Source organism: Mycothermus thermophilus (genome assembly GCF_041956435.1).
Source record: "Mycothermus thermophilus strain CBS 625.91 unplaced genomic scaffold VTJ04scaffold_2, whole genome shotgun sequence".
In the NCBI taxonomy this organism is placed as follows: Eukaryota; Fungi; Ascomycota; class Sordariomycetes; order Sordariales; family Chaetomiaceae; genus Mycothermus; species Mycothermus thermophilus.
Genome location: NW_027191428.1, coordinates 4741329 through 4754799, shown reverse-complemented (window position 1 = coordinate 4754799; position 13471 = coordinate 4741329). Strand labels below are relative to the sequence as shown.

The window sequence follows — 13471 nt, the reverse complement described above, 5'->3', positions numbered from 1 at the left end:
CGGAGAGACCAAGTATGCCCGGCTTGCATGATTATATGGCCGGAGGACGAGCAAGAGACGAATCCTTTGCCGCCGCGGGGTGAGGGGCATGAGTGCCTGGGGCCGAGCAATCCATGGCATCTGCGGCAACCATGGCATGTTCCGTGGCCCGAGCTGAGAATTTGCTTTGATTGAGCGGGCGGCATTGAGCGGCCAAAGCCCTGCTGGGAATATGTGGCGTCGTCATCCGCTGTGGACGCTAACATTTGTACGGCATCTCGGATAAAGGGCCGGGCCTGCACCCAAAGTGCTGGTAAAAGTGGAAGATGCCGGACTTGCATGCCCAGACTGGGGAGAGAGTGTGGGGTGTTTCATCAGGCCGGCAAGGCGTTGCCGGTGCCAGGTGTTGTTCAGGTGGTTGTCAAGCGGGATTCGACGGGAGTATCCCGGATCGACAGGGTGCAGCGGCACAGTCGGTGACGAACTTGCTCACAGGAAGCAGTTCCGGGAGTGTGTGGTTGTTTTGCTCTGCCATGGAGACGGCCAAGTCTCTCTGGAGATTGTTGATGTGGTTTACTCTGTAATGTGTGTTTGGCTCCCTGATTCCCAGGAGAGGAGTTGCTCAGGGCAGCTTTCCATCCCGCTGTGTTTGAGGTAAAAGACGTGGTTTTTCGCCAGAGACCTTTCAGTGCCACTTGTTGAACGGCGCCTGTTCCGTATGGATGTCGATCTTGGTTGAAATCTTTGCTGCATTGAGTGTAAGCCTGATTCGGGGGGTGGTGCTCATGGTGGGACGGTTCTCCTTCATCCAGCCAACCAACATCCAAGGCCCGCTGGCTCAATGGCTAGAGCATTCGACTACGGATCGAAAGGTTCCAGGTTCGACTCCTGGGTGGGTCGGTTCTTTTTCTATTTTTCTTTTGTCTTTTCCAAACATCTTCTCTTCCAAATAATTTTGCTTTGTTTCCCCTCTCGATGATGGTGCTAGTGCGCCCCCGAAGGTATGTTGAGCTGGTGGGGTTTTCTCTTCTATGTCTAACCGCTGGCAAGAACTGGTATTCCTAAGCTGGCTGTCCGGCTGTCCAGGACGTGCCAACCCTAACCCTTAATCAGCCTCCGTGTGTGTCCGACGCGTGAGCCTTGTCTTGAGCTGTCTTGAGCTCAGGACGGCACCCGCGTCTCTTGGGAGCTTGTCACCTCATTCTTCACGCGTCAACTTCATGCGCACGCCTGATCAGACCACCATGAAACGGACCAGCGCCAGACTCGCGTCCCAAGCCGCGAAATCATCGGCAGCCTCGTCGACAAAAGCTTCGGTACCAGCATCAGCTGACACCCTAAAGCCGCAGACGCTCTTCTTTCGCGATGTTACTGAGTGGGAGCAGTGGCTTGAGAGCAATCACGAGAACACAGCAGGCGTCTGGATGAAAATGGCCAAGAAGGCTACCGGCATACCGTCCATTACACATGATGAAGCCCTCGATGCCGCACTTTGTTGGGGATGGATTGACGGACAGCGGAAAGGTCTTGACGCGGAATACTTCCTCCAACGCTTCACGCCACGACGCCAAAACAGTCTCTGGTCTAAACGGAACTGCGAAAAGATAGCTTCGCTCATGGAAGCGGGACGCATGCGCCCGCCAGGACTGGCTGAGGTCGACAAAGCCAAAGCCTCAGGGCGTTGGGAAAAGGCATATCCGGGAAGCAGCGCGATCACGGTCCCGGACGATTTTCAAGCCGCGCTGGATAAAAACCCAAGGGCTAAGACATTTTTCGAGGGTCTGGGCAAGACTAAGAGATGGGCATTCTTGTACCGAATCGCAACGACAAAGCGGGCTGAGACACGGCAGAAAAAGATTGAGAAATTTGTAGGTATTCTTGCGGAGGGGAAGACGCTCACTTGAGTTGGAAGAGAGCCAGCTGGTCGGGTCCGTCCAAATCGAGGCAGGGTCCTGGAGCTGAGGTGGAGAAGGTGAGGAGAACGATCTCGCATGGAACACAGTGTCGTGTACAGTACGGTCTATACTGTTTGGTTCTGGTGGAACCTCCTTCTACGCAGCCGTCTCCTTGGGACTTGGGAACAAAAGAATTCACTTGCCCCTTTCAATGCGTACTCCATGCCTGATCCAACGACGGCCCGACTTCATCTGCCAAGTCCTGTGAAGAAAAAGGGCATCGACTCTCAGGTCGTGACCACCTCAGTGACTGGCTCGCGAGCCACTCGCAAATTTCTGGTTCATTGGCAATGGTCCTGTTCCCACGCCTGTTTGTCAAAACCGCAGCGCCTCCTCCGTCCCGAAGGACATCCACCAACCCCCAGAGCCACGACTCCTTATGGACACCGTTTCAACGCCCCTTATATCTTGCTGAGTGATTCCATTTGCGTGTGCAGATACAAGCACATGCCAATTTCACCGTGTCCAAGACATCAATTCTCGGCACTTCAGGTTCGGCACTGTACCATCGTGACAGACAGCGTGTCTGTGGGAGTGACAGCCTGACAGTCCAGCAAATATCCATACTTCAGGGCGCAAGAGACCCCGAAGACAGAGTTTCAGTGCATTTCAGCATCGGAAGAGCAACGGAACGACCCCACGGCTGGGCTGGTGCTTGGCTGGTGCTGGGCCCGGATCACGCCCCCTGACAGCTTTCGGACGCCTTCCCAACGACGGAATCGCCCGAAGGCCGTTGAAGTAAGGTTGCCAAGACGGGCACCATTACATAATTCGGCAGATGCCCGCCTGCACCTGTCCCAACACCGCGTGCTCGGGGCCGACCCGGCAACTCTTTCAATTGCATTGCACATCCGTCGCGGCGCCATCGATGCCGTGACCCCCCCGTGGCCCATGGATACCCAACCAGACATGCTGCCTTCGGATCCGGGTCAGTCGCTGCGTCCCCGGCGCAAAGCACGCCTAGCATGCAATCCGTGCCGTGCGCGCAAGACTGGATGTGATGGTCGAAAGCCCATCTGCTCGGCCTGCACGCTGAGGGGTTGGCAGGACAAATGCATCTACCCTGATACGGTCCTGCAGCCATCCACAGCCCTAACGCTGGTCGACATTGACCGCCGCCTGCAGAAGCTGGAAAGCGAAATTCGCGGCGACGCTGCAGCCGCATCTCGCCACGGCACACCAATGCCGACGTCCATCGCTACCGGCGCCGGCTCCGATGCGCCCGCTTCGGTCGATGTGCCGGCGGGTTTCTCTGCATCTTACGTTCCTCTCAACTCCGACACAACGTCGCTGGCCACTTCAAAGTCGCGGACGCGCCCGACGTCAGCCACTTCTGAGCAGGACTCCCCCTTATTCCCCGGCTTTGTGGACTTCTCCTTGCATGGCTCAGACCAACGCCTCGAGGGCTTCGATCCCCAAGCGATCGCTCTCCCTACTCGCCAGTTCGCCGACGACCTCCTACGCTGCTACTGGGTCAACATCCATTCCATGTTCCCCTTCGTCCACTGGCCCACCTTTGACGCAGATTACCGCGCTCTTTGGAAGCAGCAGGGATTCCAGAAGTCGGCGTACGATCAGCTGTTGTTCCTGGCCACCCTCAATATGATCCTCGCTCTGGGGTCTCTCACAAACGCCGCCATCCAACTAGACCACAGACACATTTATGGCGACGAGTTTTACCAAAGGTCTTTACGTCTAATCTCAGCAGAGACACTGGATTCCGCCACCATTCCTGCTGTCCAACTGCTGCTGCTGCGTTCCCTCTACCTCTACTTCGCCGGGAGGGCTGAGCGCTGCTGGCTCGTCTCAGCCGCTGCCGTCCGCCTTGCCATCGGAATGTGTCTCCATCTTACTCCAAAGAGACACCTCAGCCAGCTGGAAAGGGAAATTCGTCGAAGGGTTTGGTACGCCGGCTGCGTAACGATCGATTTGTACGATCCCCAGGATGCTCTGCCTTGTGGTACTCGCAGTGCTGATGCACATCTCACATAGGATCCTCTCCACCACCTTTGGTCGGCCTCCCATGATCGATCATAACTTGCCACCGGTGCCGCCTCCACAGGCCATCGACGAAGAGTATTTGTCGGCCACTCATGAAGCCAAGCAGCCAGAGGGCGTGCCATGCCGTCTTGATCTGCTTCTTGAAAGCATGAAGCTGGCTCCGGTGACAAGTGAGATTCGGGCACTGGGCAGAGCCCCGCGAATAAAGCTCGATCATGACGGAACCGAAATCCAAGTGCCCGATCCCAGCATCATCCTTCGCCTGAATTCTCGTCTTGACGACGCCTTGAGCTCGGCACCGCCGCACCTGCGACTCGGGGCCGATTATTCCAGCATGTCACTGAGTGAGGACGCCGTCAGGGCGTTCAGGGTCCAGAGCTATGGGCATCATATCCGCATCCTTCTGCTTCGCGTAATGCTGCTTCGCTCGTCCATCCTTGCCGAAGCACAAAGATGGGCTAGCTCAAAGAAACCGCCACCCACGTCAAGCACGTCTGTTACATTACATGAACGGTTTCATCAAGAGATCTGCGCCCTCTGTCTCCAAACCGTTCACTCGGCCCTCCAGGAAATCCATGGTAGCTTGACTATGTACGGCATCATGTCTGCGTGGTATGCTTTGCACTGTGAGTCACCCCGAGCTGTTGGCATGCGGAAGCTGCTGTGTCTAATGATCGTGATCAGTGACCTTCGCATCATGTCTTATTCTAATCGTTGCGACGCTCTCACCAAATCTCGGCGTCAACCTGGACGCCGAGCCCGCCAAAACATCATGGGATCGAGCCATGGCCATTCTTGATTTCCACAAAGCCAACCTCGCCTCAGCAGGTCGGGCTATTGATGTTCTCCAAAAGTCCCGGGCCGCCATTGTGGCACGAGCCGCACGAGCATGTAAGTCTGGTAGAACCTTGGGCATTGCGAGTAATTCGGTTGCTGACAGTCGTTTGCAGCACCCAAGACTACCGTGGCAGTCCCAGGAGAATCCATGGGGTCCACCACAGGCCCGCAGCCGATGTATCTCCCGCAACATGCCCAACCAGCTCAGTCCCAGCATCCGCTCGGTCAACCTCCGCAGCAGTGGAACGTCCCGGTTTCAGCGCCATTTACTGGACCGGGAGCCGTTCCATCAGTCGTCAGCCAAGCACCCATATTACAGGCACTCACAGAGTACATCACCTCCGACTCGCTTGACGAGGCGTGGCTGGCGATGCAGGACTTTGGCCATGGGGATTGGTTATTGAGGTACTGAGATGGAGGGTTCTAGCCGTTTGTGATATGGGGTTTGTCGTATGTACCGGTTGAGCTGGTCATCATGTGTCATTTTGGGTCTTATTTTTCTCGGTCTTTGGGTTTGCCTGCATCTTGGTTTCCTTTGGCATGGTTCGGCGTTATTGTCTCGGGGTGTATGGTGAGAAGTTAGATCTGGTGCGTAAGCTGCGAACATATATTGCTCTTAATATCAGAATGCGTTGTTAGGGCACCTCGTGGCCATGAGCAGTGCCTTGACCTTTTCTGATGGCGAAATGATGAGCGACTTCGGCCTCAACGCTCTTGGCGAAAAAGAGTATTATGAAGACTTAAGAACGGAGCAGCAAGAAGCCAAGCTTTAAATTGTGGGATTCACAACGACAGCTTAGCAAAACAATACAACAAAACCCACCGATAAAGCTGCAAGCATATCTCAAGTGGTGGATCTGACTCGGGGAAAGCAGGCAAACCGGCAAGATAGCCGCCAGGAACCCCCACCATCACAACTCGACATGCGGGCATCACCACTGCGGGAATGCGGGAACCCCGCTTGCGGAAGCTTGGCTGCGTGAGGTCGGAGAGCATGTTGTACCACCGCCACTAGCCGACGAGAACACATCCTCCGACGATGAGCATGTATATCTGGGACAGCTTGATGTTGTGAGTCCAGGTTTGTCCCGTTCGCCACAGAGACTTGGGAGGATATCCCTGCCTTTGGACTTTCAGCTTCACAAGCATCTCGCCCAATTCCATTGAGCCTCAATATCCTCCTCTTTTACGGAAAGTCGAACTCTCAAAGCATCACCGGCTTGATAATATTTGGCCATCAGCATGACCTGTCCAAGGCTACGATGGGCCAAATGGCCCTGGCAATGGAAACTGCCGGCATACGTACTAGGAATTCCTCGAGCCGCAGTCTTGTTGATTGCCCTTCTCACGGTGATCAATGGCATTGTTTGGGCTGCCACTGGCATTGTTTTGCGTATGACAAACAACCTTGGGTTCACTTGAGAGATATTAAAGAGAACGGACACACTGACTTTGGCGCCTACTAGACTATAATCCCACTCTCATCTCGGCAGCCGTTCTGTCCTAGTAAGTCCATCTCCAATGTCACTCCACGATTCTCAACATGTCATTTTTCCATCTCCCTTCCCCTGACTAACCCGACCCCCACCAACCTAGCACCCTCGGCCTCCGCCACGCCCTCGACGCCGACCACATCGCCGCCATCGACCTGACCACCCGCCGCCTCATCGCCGCCGGCCAGCGCCCCGTCGCCGTCGGCACCTTCTTCAGCTTGGGCCACTCCACCATCGTCATCATCACCTGCTGCGCCGTCGCCGCCACCGCCGGCGCCCTCCGTGACAGGTTCGAGGATTTCCAGCGCGTAGGCGGCATCATCGGCACGAGCGTGTCGGCAGCGTTTCTGCTGATTTTGTGCATTGCCAACGGCTTTGTGATGTGGAGGCTAGTGAAGCGGGTGCGGAGGGCCGTCGCGGAGGAGGAAGAGCGCAACCGGCGACGGCGAGAGGAAGACGACGACGACGCGGAGGTGGACGTGGATGACGAGGAGCGGCAGCGAAACGCAGCGCTGCAGCAAATGGAAGGGCCAGGATTTATTAGCAGGGTGTTTCGCGGAGCGTTTCGCATGGTGGATCGTCCGTGGAAGATGTTGCCGTTGGGCATGCTGTTTGGGTTGGGGTTCGATACGAGCTCAGAGATTGCGCTGTTGGGGATTGCGAGCGTGCATGGGGCGCGCGGGACGAGCATGTGGGTGATTTTGATCTTTCCGGCGCTGTTTACGGGTGAGTTTTTCCTGTCTTTTTTGTTCACGGATGATCTTTTGCATGATGAGGATTTGCGGTTAACGTCTATTATCCCAGCCGGCATGTGTCTCGTCGACACGGCTGACGGCGCCCTGATGATGGCGCTGTACACATCCAAGGTTTTTTCGCGAGACCCGGTCGCTATCTTGTACTACTCCATCGTCCTGACCGGGATCACGGTCTTCGTCGCGGCGTTCATCGGCGTCATCCAGCTCCTGTCCCTCGTCGAGCACGTCGCCGAACCCGAGGGCTCCTTTTGGGAGGGTGTCGGTGCCATCGGTGACCATTATGAGATCATCGGCGCCTGCATCTGCGGTGTATTCCTCGTCGTTGGCTTGGGCTCTGTTCTCGTCTACAAACCATGGCGGAGGCGCATGGAGCGGCGCGCAGCTGAGCGGGCTGCGAACCGGCCGGCGGATAATGCACCTCAGCCCATCCCGCCGTCTGGTCAGGAAACTCCCGATCAGCTGTTGCCGGGAAATACCACGAAGGGTGGACAAGGAGTGGCGGTGGGCGTGGCTTCAGGGGCAGTATGAGACAGGTCTCAAGTCAACGTATATCTCTCCAAGGGGTTTCTCAGTCCTGGGACCGAAGTTAACAAGTAACAAATCACCAAAGACCATGGCACTCGTGCTCGCTGCTGCTGAACTACCCATGGCTGCCTGGAGTGGAGAGGAGTATCTTCCGATATGAAATGACGTCTCATGTTGTGTAGCCCAAAGCAACCCCATCCGTTCACCCGGACAGCAAAGGTGAAGGGTGATTCTTGACCATCCGTCTAACTAATATGTCTTCTAAAATCCAAGCCGTGATGTGGCATCGTGCAAGCATTACATTTTGGGACAAAATAGGACTATGTATTGGCAAGGATTCGGGATTAAGAATGCGCTCCGACATGTAATAATCTTCTAACCAGTTTCCTATCGCTGTTCTCTATCTACATCCGGAGCTACCATGCGTGCGATTCGCAGTACACGGCCGCAAATGCAGCCTTTTCAACCATCCATCTGTTTGTTCCCCGTTATCGACAGCGACTGCATGGTAGGACAATGTGCGGATGTCTCTCACGCCGTTCCGCCATGTCTTGGGTAGCCTCGACGTTCAGAGATATTACCTTAATGTTTTAATGTTCTAATATCTATACTCCCCTATTCATTACATATTATCCATTAACTTGACCGGGAATATCTATCCACCATTGCCAAACATCCTGTGCCTGATCTTACCACTTCCAAGAGCAGAACAAAAAGTAATGAGAGATGTAGAGGTTGTAGGCGTTGAGAACAAGCAGCGGAATGGTGTGATACCACGGGAATCCGTTCAGCAGGCGGTATGTAACCGCCGCAACGACGCCGCCCAGGGTAATGATAGTCCAGATCCAGCACAAGATGCGCATGTTGCGGTACTTGTTGCTCTTGTGGGCCTTCTTGTCGCCCGATGCTGCCCATAAAAGCTCGATGCCAAAGAGCCGGTCCTTGATGGCCGTCAGGTATGCATACGACTGCACCACCATGACGTGCTGAACGTTGAAGCCATAACGCGCCTTGGCCCAGCAGCGGAACACCACAATACCGTAGATGAGGGAGGGGATGGCGAATGCGAGGTTGTAGTACTTGAACCATTCGGGGCGGAAGAAGAGCAGGAGAGTGCCGGGGATGGGGGATATGAAGATACCCAGGGAGACGGCGGAGTAGTACAGGAGACCTGGGGAAGGGTGTCAGTATGAGATTAGGCGTTATTTGAAGCGAGGGTCAGGGAATACATACCACACAAGTAACAGATCTTTTGCATAACCGTCAGGTTCGAGACCCAGAAGTGTTTGGTGGTCAATAGCGTGGTGCTTCCACGGGCCCATCGCATCTGCTGGGAGAAAAATGACCGGGGAGTGTTTGGGCAGATGCCCGTGGCCAAGCACAACGGCACATACTTGACCTTCCAGCCGCGATCAACCGCTCCAAACCTGCATCATGTCCATCAGCCCTCATGTTCCTCATCCCAAGCGTCACGTTATTAATCGGTTTCCGGAACTCACCCTGTATGCACGTCCTCCGAGAAGCCAATCTCAGCCGTGCCTCCGACCTCCACGAGAGCTGCACGACGGTACACAGCATTGCTCCCGACGCAGATGGACGCGCCCCATCGGTCCCGGTTGACCTGGACCACGCGATAAAACAGCTCCTGCGTGGCGCCCGCGCCCTGCTCGACCCAGGTCTGGTCGTCCGTGACGCGGAAGTATTGCGGGCTCTGGACGATGGCGACCTTGTCATCCGCCAGGTGCGGCACCAGCAGCTCGCGCAGGAAGTCAGGGCGGGGGCAAAAGTCGGCGTCGAAAATGGCGAAGAATTCTCCGTGGGTGCGCGCAAATGCCCACCGCAAGTTGCCAGCCTTGCGTAGCCGCGGGCGATCGTCGCGGACGATGTAGTTGAAGCCGTACTTGGCCGCGAGATCGCGCACGGCTGGCTGCGCGCCATCATCAAGGACGTACACTTGCAATTTGTCGCGTGGCCAGTCGAGGCGGATGATGTGCTTGTATGTGTTCTCGAGAATCTCGATCGGTTCCGAGCAGCAGGGAAGAAAGATGTCCACCGTGGGGGCGGTCTCGTCGTTGATGGGGAATCGCGCGGCCATCTCCTGATGTGCGGCATAGTCCCAGTCGCGGCCAATGATGCCGACAAAGTACGAGATAATGAGGTAGACGTTAAGGAAGAAGACGAAGACGCCGTACCAACTAAAGATGGGAGAGCTGATGGCGAAGAGCCACATGCCAGCCGACAGGCTGAGGAAGGAGAAGACGCCGAAGATGTACAGCGGAATGCGGTTCGTGTGGATGTACTTGAGTTTCTCCTCGTCTGTTGGCCCAGTTGGGAATACCAGAGGGGGCTCCTCGATAGGGCAATATGTGTCCCGAAACTTTTTGTAGAGCCCCCGGAAGGGGTTTCGACTCTTCTGCGGCGGCGAAGTGGCGTCTGCTGGAGCTGGATTCTTTTCGTCCTGGACATCCAAGCCTGCAGCAGCTGTTTCCCTCTTCCCATCCACCTCGGGCTGCGCAGGAGAGTTTGACGCCGCAATTGGCTTCTCGCTCAGGACCGGCTCTGGTTGGGGCTGCGGTGCCGGCGTCTGGTTGTGTTAGTAGATTTCTGTGCAAGGCCAATGAGTCAATTCCATATCGAAGGGGATGCTTACTATGGCATCTTCTTCATGCTGCCTTGACAGAGGAGAAGGAACATGTTGTCTTGAAGGGACGGACAGCGACGCGGGAACAGGTAATACATCCTAACGAGGCATTAGCTCCAGCGTTCCAGTAACCATCAGTGAGCTAAACTTACAAGAGATGTCCTTGAGCCCGCAGATGGTGTCCCAGGATTGGACGGATCTCGAAATGGATCATCGCCATTGCGGCTTGATGGTCGGCTTGACTGGGAGCCGGCGTTGCTCGGCCTCGGCGAAGGAGCATACATGGTGAGCCTTGAATCTAGCACGACGCTTGTGCTATCAGATGACCACAAGACCAATGACGATGCTCCCAGAGATGACTTGGTCAAGCAAAAGACAGAAGAAAGATCCAAGTACCAGCCTTAAGACAGAGAATTTGGTTAATAAAGAGAGACACAATACTAAACAACCATGGCAGCCACACAGCAGAGACCAAATCAGGTCATGCAGGAACGGGGGAACATGTCTCGGGGCTTGCGTGTATCGTTTCGGAGATCACCAAAAGTAGGTGAAGAGAAAGGCTGATCTTCCCAAGGAAGACAAGGATATTGATACCAATATCGGATATAGGTTTGCAACACGTCTAGCTCTATCCAAGGGTTATTATCAATGAAGAAAGACTGAGGATGATCGCCAAGCCGATGAGCTGATATGCAGTTCAGAAGCCAGGCTGAACCTCAGGTGCGACAAACAAGAAAAGAAAATAGGGGATAACCAAACAAGGAAGAATCGAATGCCGCTCATGCAGTTCAGTTCCAGAAGTCCAAAACGAAGCTAGCTAGTATTCCCCATACGACTACGTGAGGATATGTCGCTGCCGATCATAGACCCGCCATGACAACCGCCGCTAAGGCGCCGATCCCCAGAGATCTGCATCTCAGCCGTCCCGAACGCCCCCACGCCGTGGCGCCCGACTCTTCATCCTTCTTCTTCCTATCCCAAGGATCGTCAGCCGGTGGAAGATAGATCAGCCCGCCTGATGGGGCAGGCCCGCTACGAATCTCTGCATTGTAGCCTTCGGCCGAGAAAGTGACCTCGCCCTGGGAGTGAAAGCTCTCGGTGCCAAAGCCGATAACGCCGATATGGCTGTCTGAAGACACAAGCCCTTCCCGCAAGAGGTGACTTAACAAAGGAGCCACGTCTTCTGAGAAGCTTGTCTCTCCTTCCTCCGACGCCGCTACCCAAGTGAAGACCTGAGTACCGCGCTGATTGATGCCGTAGTAGAGAATACTGTTTCCGCCGAGGATTAGCATACGCCAAACACTCAAAAAATGAACTGATAACAACTCACAACTCAACACTCCCCAGCTTCACCCTCGCCAGTTCGTCGCCGTCACCGACATTCCTCAGCGGCCAGGGATTCCCGACCAGACCGAGCCAGAACATGATCTCCGTTTTGGCTTTGGTCTCCACGCCGGCGATGTCAGGATTGGGATCGGCAAACATATCAAAGGCGGCGTTGGCGCGGCATGCTATCTCGTTGAGCCCGGCCAGGTCGAACCCGCCCCCGGGCACGGGCCGCGGCGCCGATCCGGGCCCCATCGACCACTCCGCCGAGAGCCGGAGGGAGGTGATATTGGACAGGGCCAACGGCAACTGCTTGTCTCGGAACTTGACGTGCGCAAACGAGTGCACCGACACTGGGTTTCCGTTGGTCCATCGCCATGTGTTGTCGAACCTCGGCGGTGAGTCCCGGATCTGCGAGCGTTGTCAGCAAACACATGTGCATGTGGCTGGAGTCGCAAATCGTTAACGGGGCTCGTCCGCCTGTTTGCCTATGAGGATGGATGCCGCTGTTGGTGTTGCTAGGGATGGTAACTGACGTAGATACAAGAAAACCCATCATTGTCTGGGTTCCATGCGTTGGGAACATCTGCTTGCTGAGTTAGCTCCTGGTCGAGCAGAGGGGGGGATCGCGGAATGGGAATGGAATGAGCCAAAACACAGCATCATCGTCATCCACGGTTTACTGTGATGGTGTCCCACTGACATGTCAAGGTTGTGTTGGGGGTCGTGTAACCGCCGCCGCCACACAACTCTCTATCATAAGCTTGCGCGCCGACAAACGGCAGGGCCCATAGGATGGCCAGTCGGCTGGCTGAGAGAAGCCGCATCTGGCGGTGAAGTTAGTTTGCTGATCAGAGTGAACAGAAGAGGGACATTGGGGGACCGATGCATGCGTCGTACCGTCGGAGGATTACAGATAATGCCAGGGTCTGTCTTCTTAAGCCGTCTTGTTTCACGAATGTCGTGCGTTTGGCGATTGAGTTGTCAATGTATTGCTGGTATCTGGAAGCCTCAAGCAATACTTCTGCACATTGACGATGGCGGTCCCGGAGTCGTGCTTCGTGTGACCTGAGGTTGTCGAAGGGTGGAAGCAAGAAGGTGAAAGCCAGTTTCCGTCCTCCATCTGTTGGGGAGTCAAGTCTTCGGGACGAGAGACTGAGAAATGAACGCAAGAGTACAGTCAGCCCCTGACTGGGTTCTGACCAGGAGAATTCGATGCTTCAGGCCACCGTCCATGAATACAGGGTTCCGTGGCACCGAAAGACATCGCTGTCGATGACAGTCGACTCAGGATGACCGCAGCAAACCCTGGAGGATGGTTGACAAAATGTTATCACAAAAGCATGTACATCTTCCAGACCCACGGATCGGCATTTGATGTAGATCAGTAAAAACGTCAGCCGCACTTGTGGACTCAATTTTAAGCCACTGTCGATCAAAACGTGCAAAACTCTTCAGCTTCCCAACGTGGTCCTCTTCGAGAACATGGCGTTCGGATATGGGAATGATGTGAGGCTCAAAGTCGGGCCGTTTCGGGAGCCAGTGGTTCCCTTGTTGGCTACGTCGGTGGCTCGGGTACCTGCATGGACCAGTTCGGATGATGTTAGGTATGCGGAACGTGAACGGCCAGCAGCAAACATTCACTCGGGTATTGCCTTTGCCAAGAGGAATGTGCTGACCTAGAGATAGGCGCTGGATGTCGATATCGACGTCCAGCCCCTGAGATAGACAATCCGGGTCTTTACTCAGTGCCAGATGGGGACGTAGATCTCGATACAGGTCATGTTTCAGCTGGGGCGGTTACGGTACAAGCAATCGAGATGCAATATCGGCCATTCTGCAACGGAGCTTGGAGACCTGACTTCGACACCTGAGGTGGAGAGGGAAAGCAGGCGATCCAATGACGGGTTATATAAGGTACCGTCACTGGTCAGCCGTAGCTTGACTGTTGGAGAGCAA

General features: G+C 55.2%; 2 protein-coding genes and 1 non-coding gene across 3 annotated transcripts; 2 read left to right on the top strand and 1 right to left on the bottom strand.

Moving 5' to 3' along the window:
* Positions 1-806: 806 nt before the first annotated feature.
* On the top strand, positions 807-879 carry VTJ04DRAFT_t42. Its single transcript has one exon. It is a non-coding gene; the product is annotated as a tRNA-Arg (tRNA).
* Positions 880-1199: 320 nt separating this feature from the next.
* VTJ04DRAFT_3931 (uncharacterized protein) lies at positions 1200-7705 on the top strand (the record flags this gene model as incomplete). The annotated part of the gene is made up of 10 exons (XM_069361885.1): positions 1200-1847; positions 2538-3865; positions 3927-4561; positions 4620-4826; positions 4886-5177; positions 5648-5853; positions 6239-6278; positions 6369-6991; positions 7070-7542; positions 7631-7705. 10 exons carry the CDS (start codon positions 1200-1202, stop codon positions 7703-7705), a joined length of 4527 nt encoding a protein of 1508 aa, XP_069222451.1.
* Positions 7706-8234: 529 nt separating this feature from the next.
* VTJ04DRAFT_3930 (uncharacterized protein) lies at positions 8235-12339 on the bottom strand (the record flags this gene model as incomplete). The annotated part of the gene is made up of 9 exons (XM_069361884.1): positions 8235-8716; positions 8779-8972; positions 9045-10129; positions 10196-10285; positions 10339-10484; positions 11118-11455; positions 11517-11923; positions 12049-12098; positions 12216-12339. 9 exons carry the CDS (start codon positions 12337-12339, stop codon positions 8235-8237), a joined length of 2916 nt encoding a protein of 971 aa, XP_069222450.1.
* Between the last annotated feature and the right edge of the window lie 1132 nt (positions 12340-13471).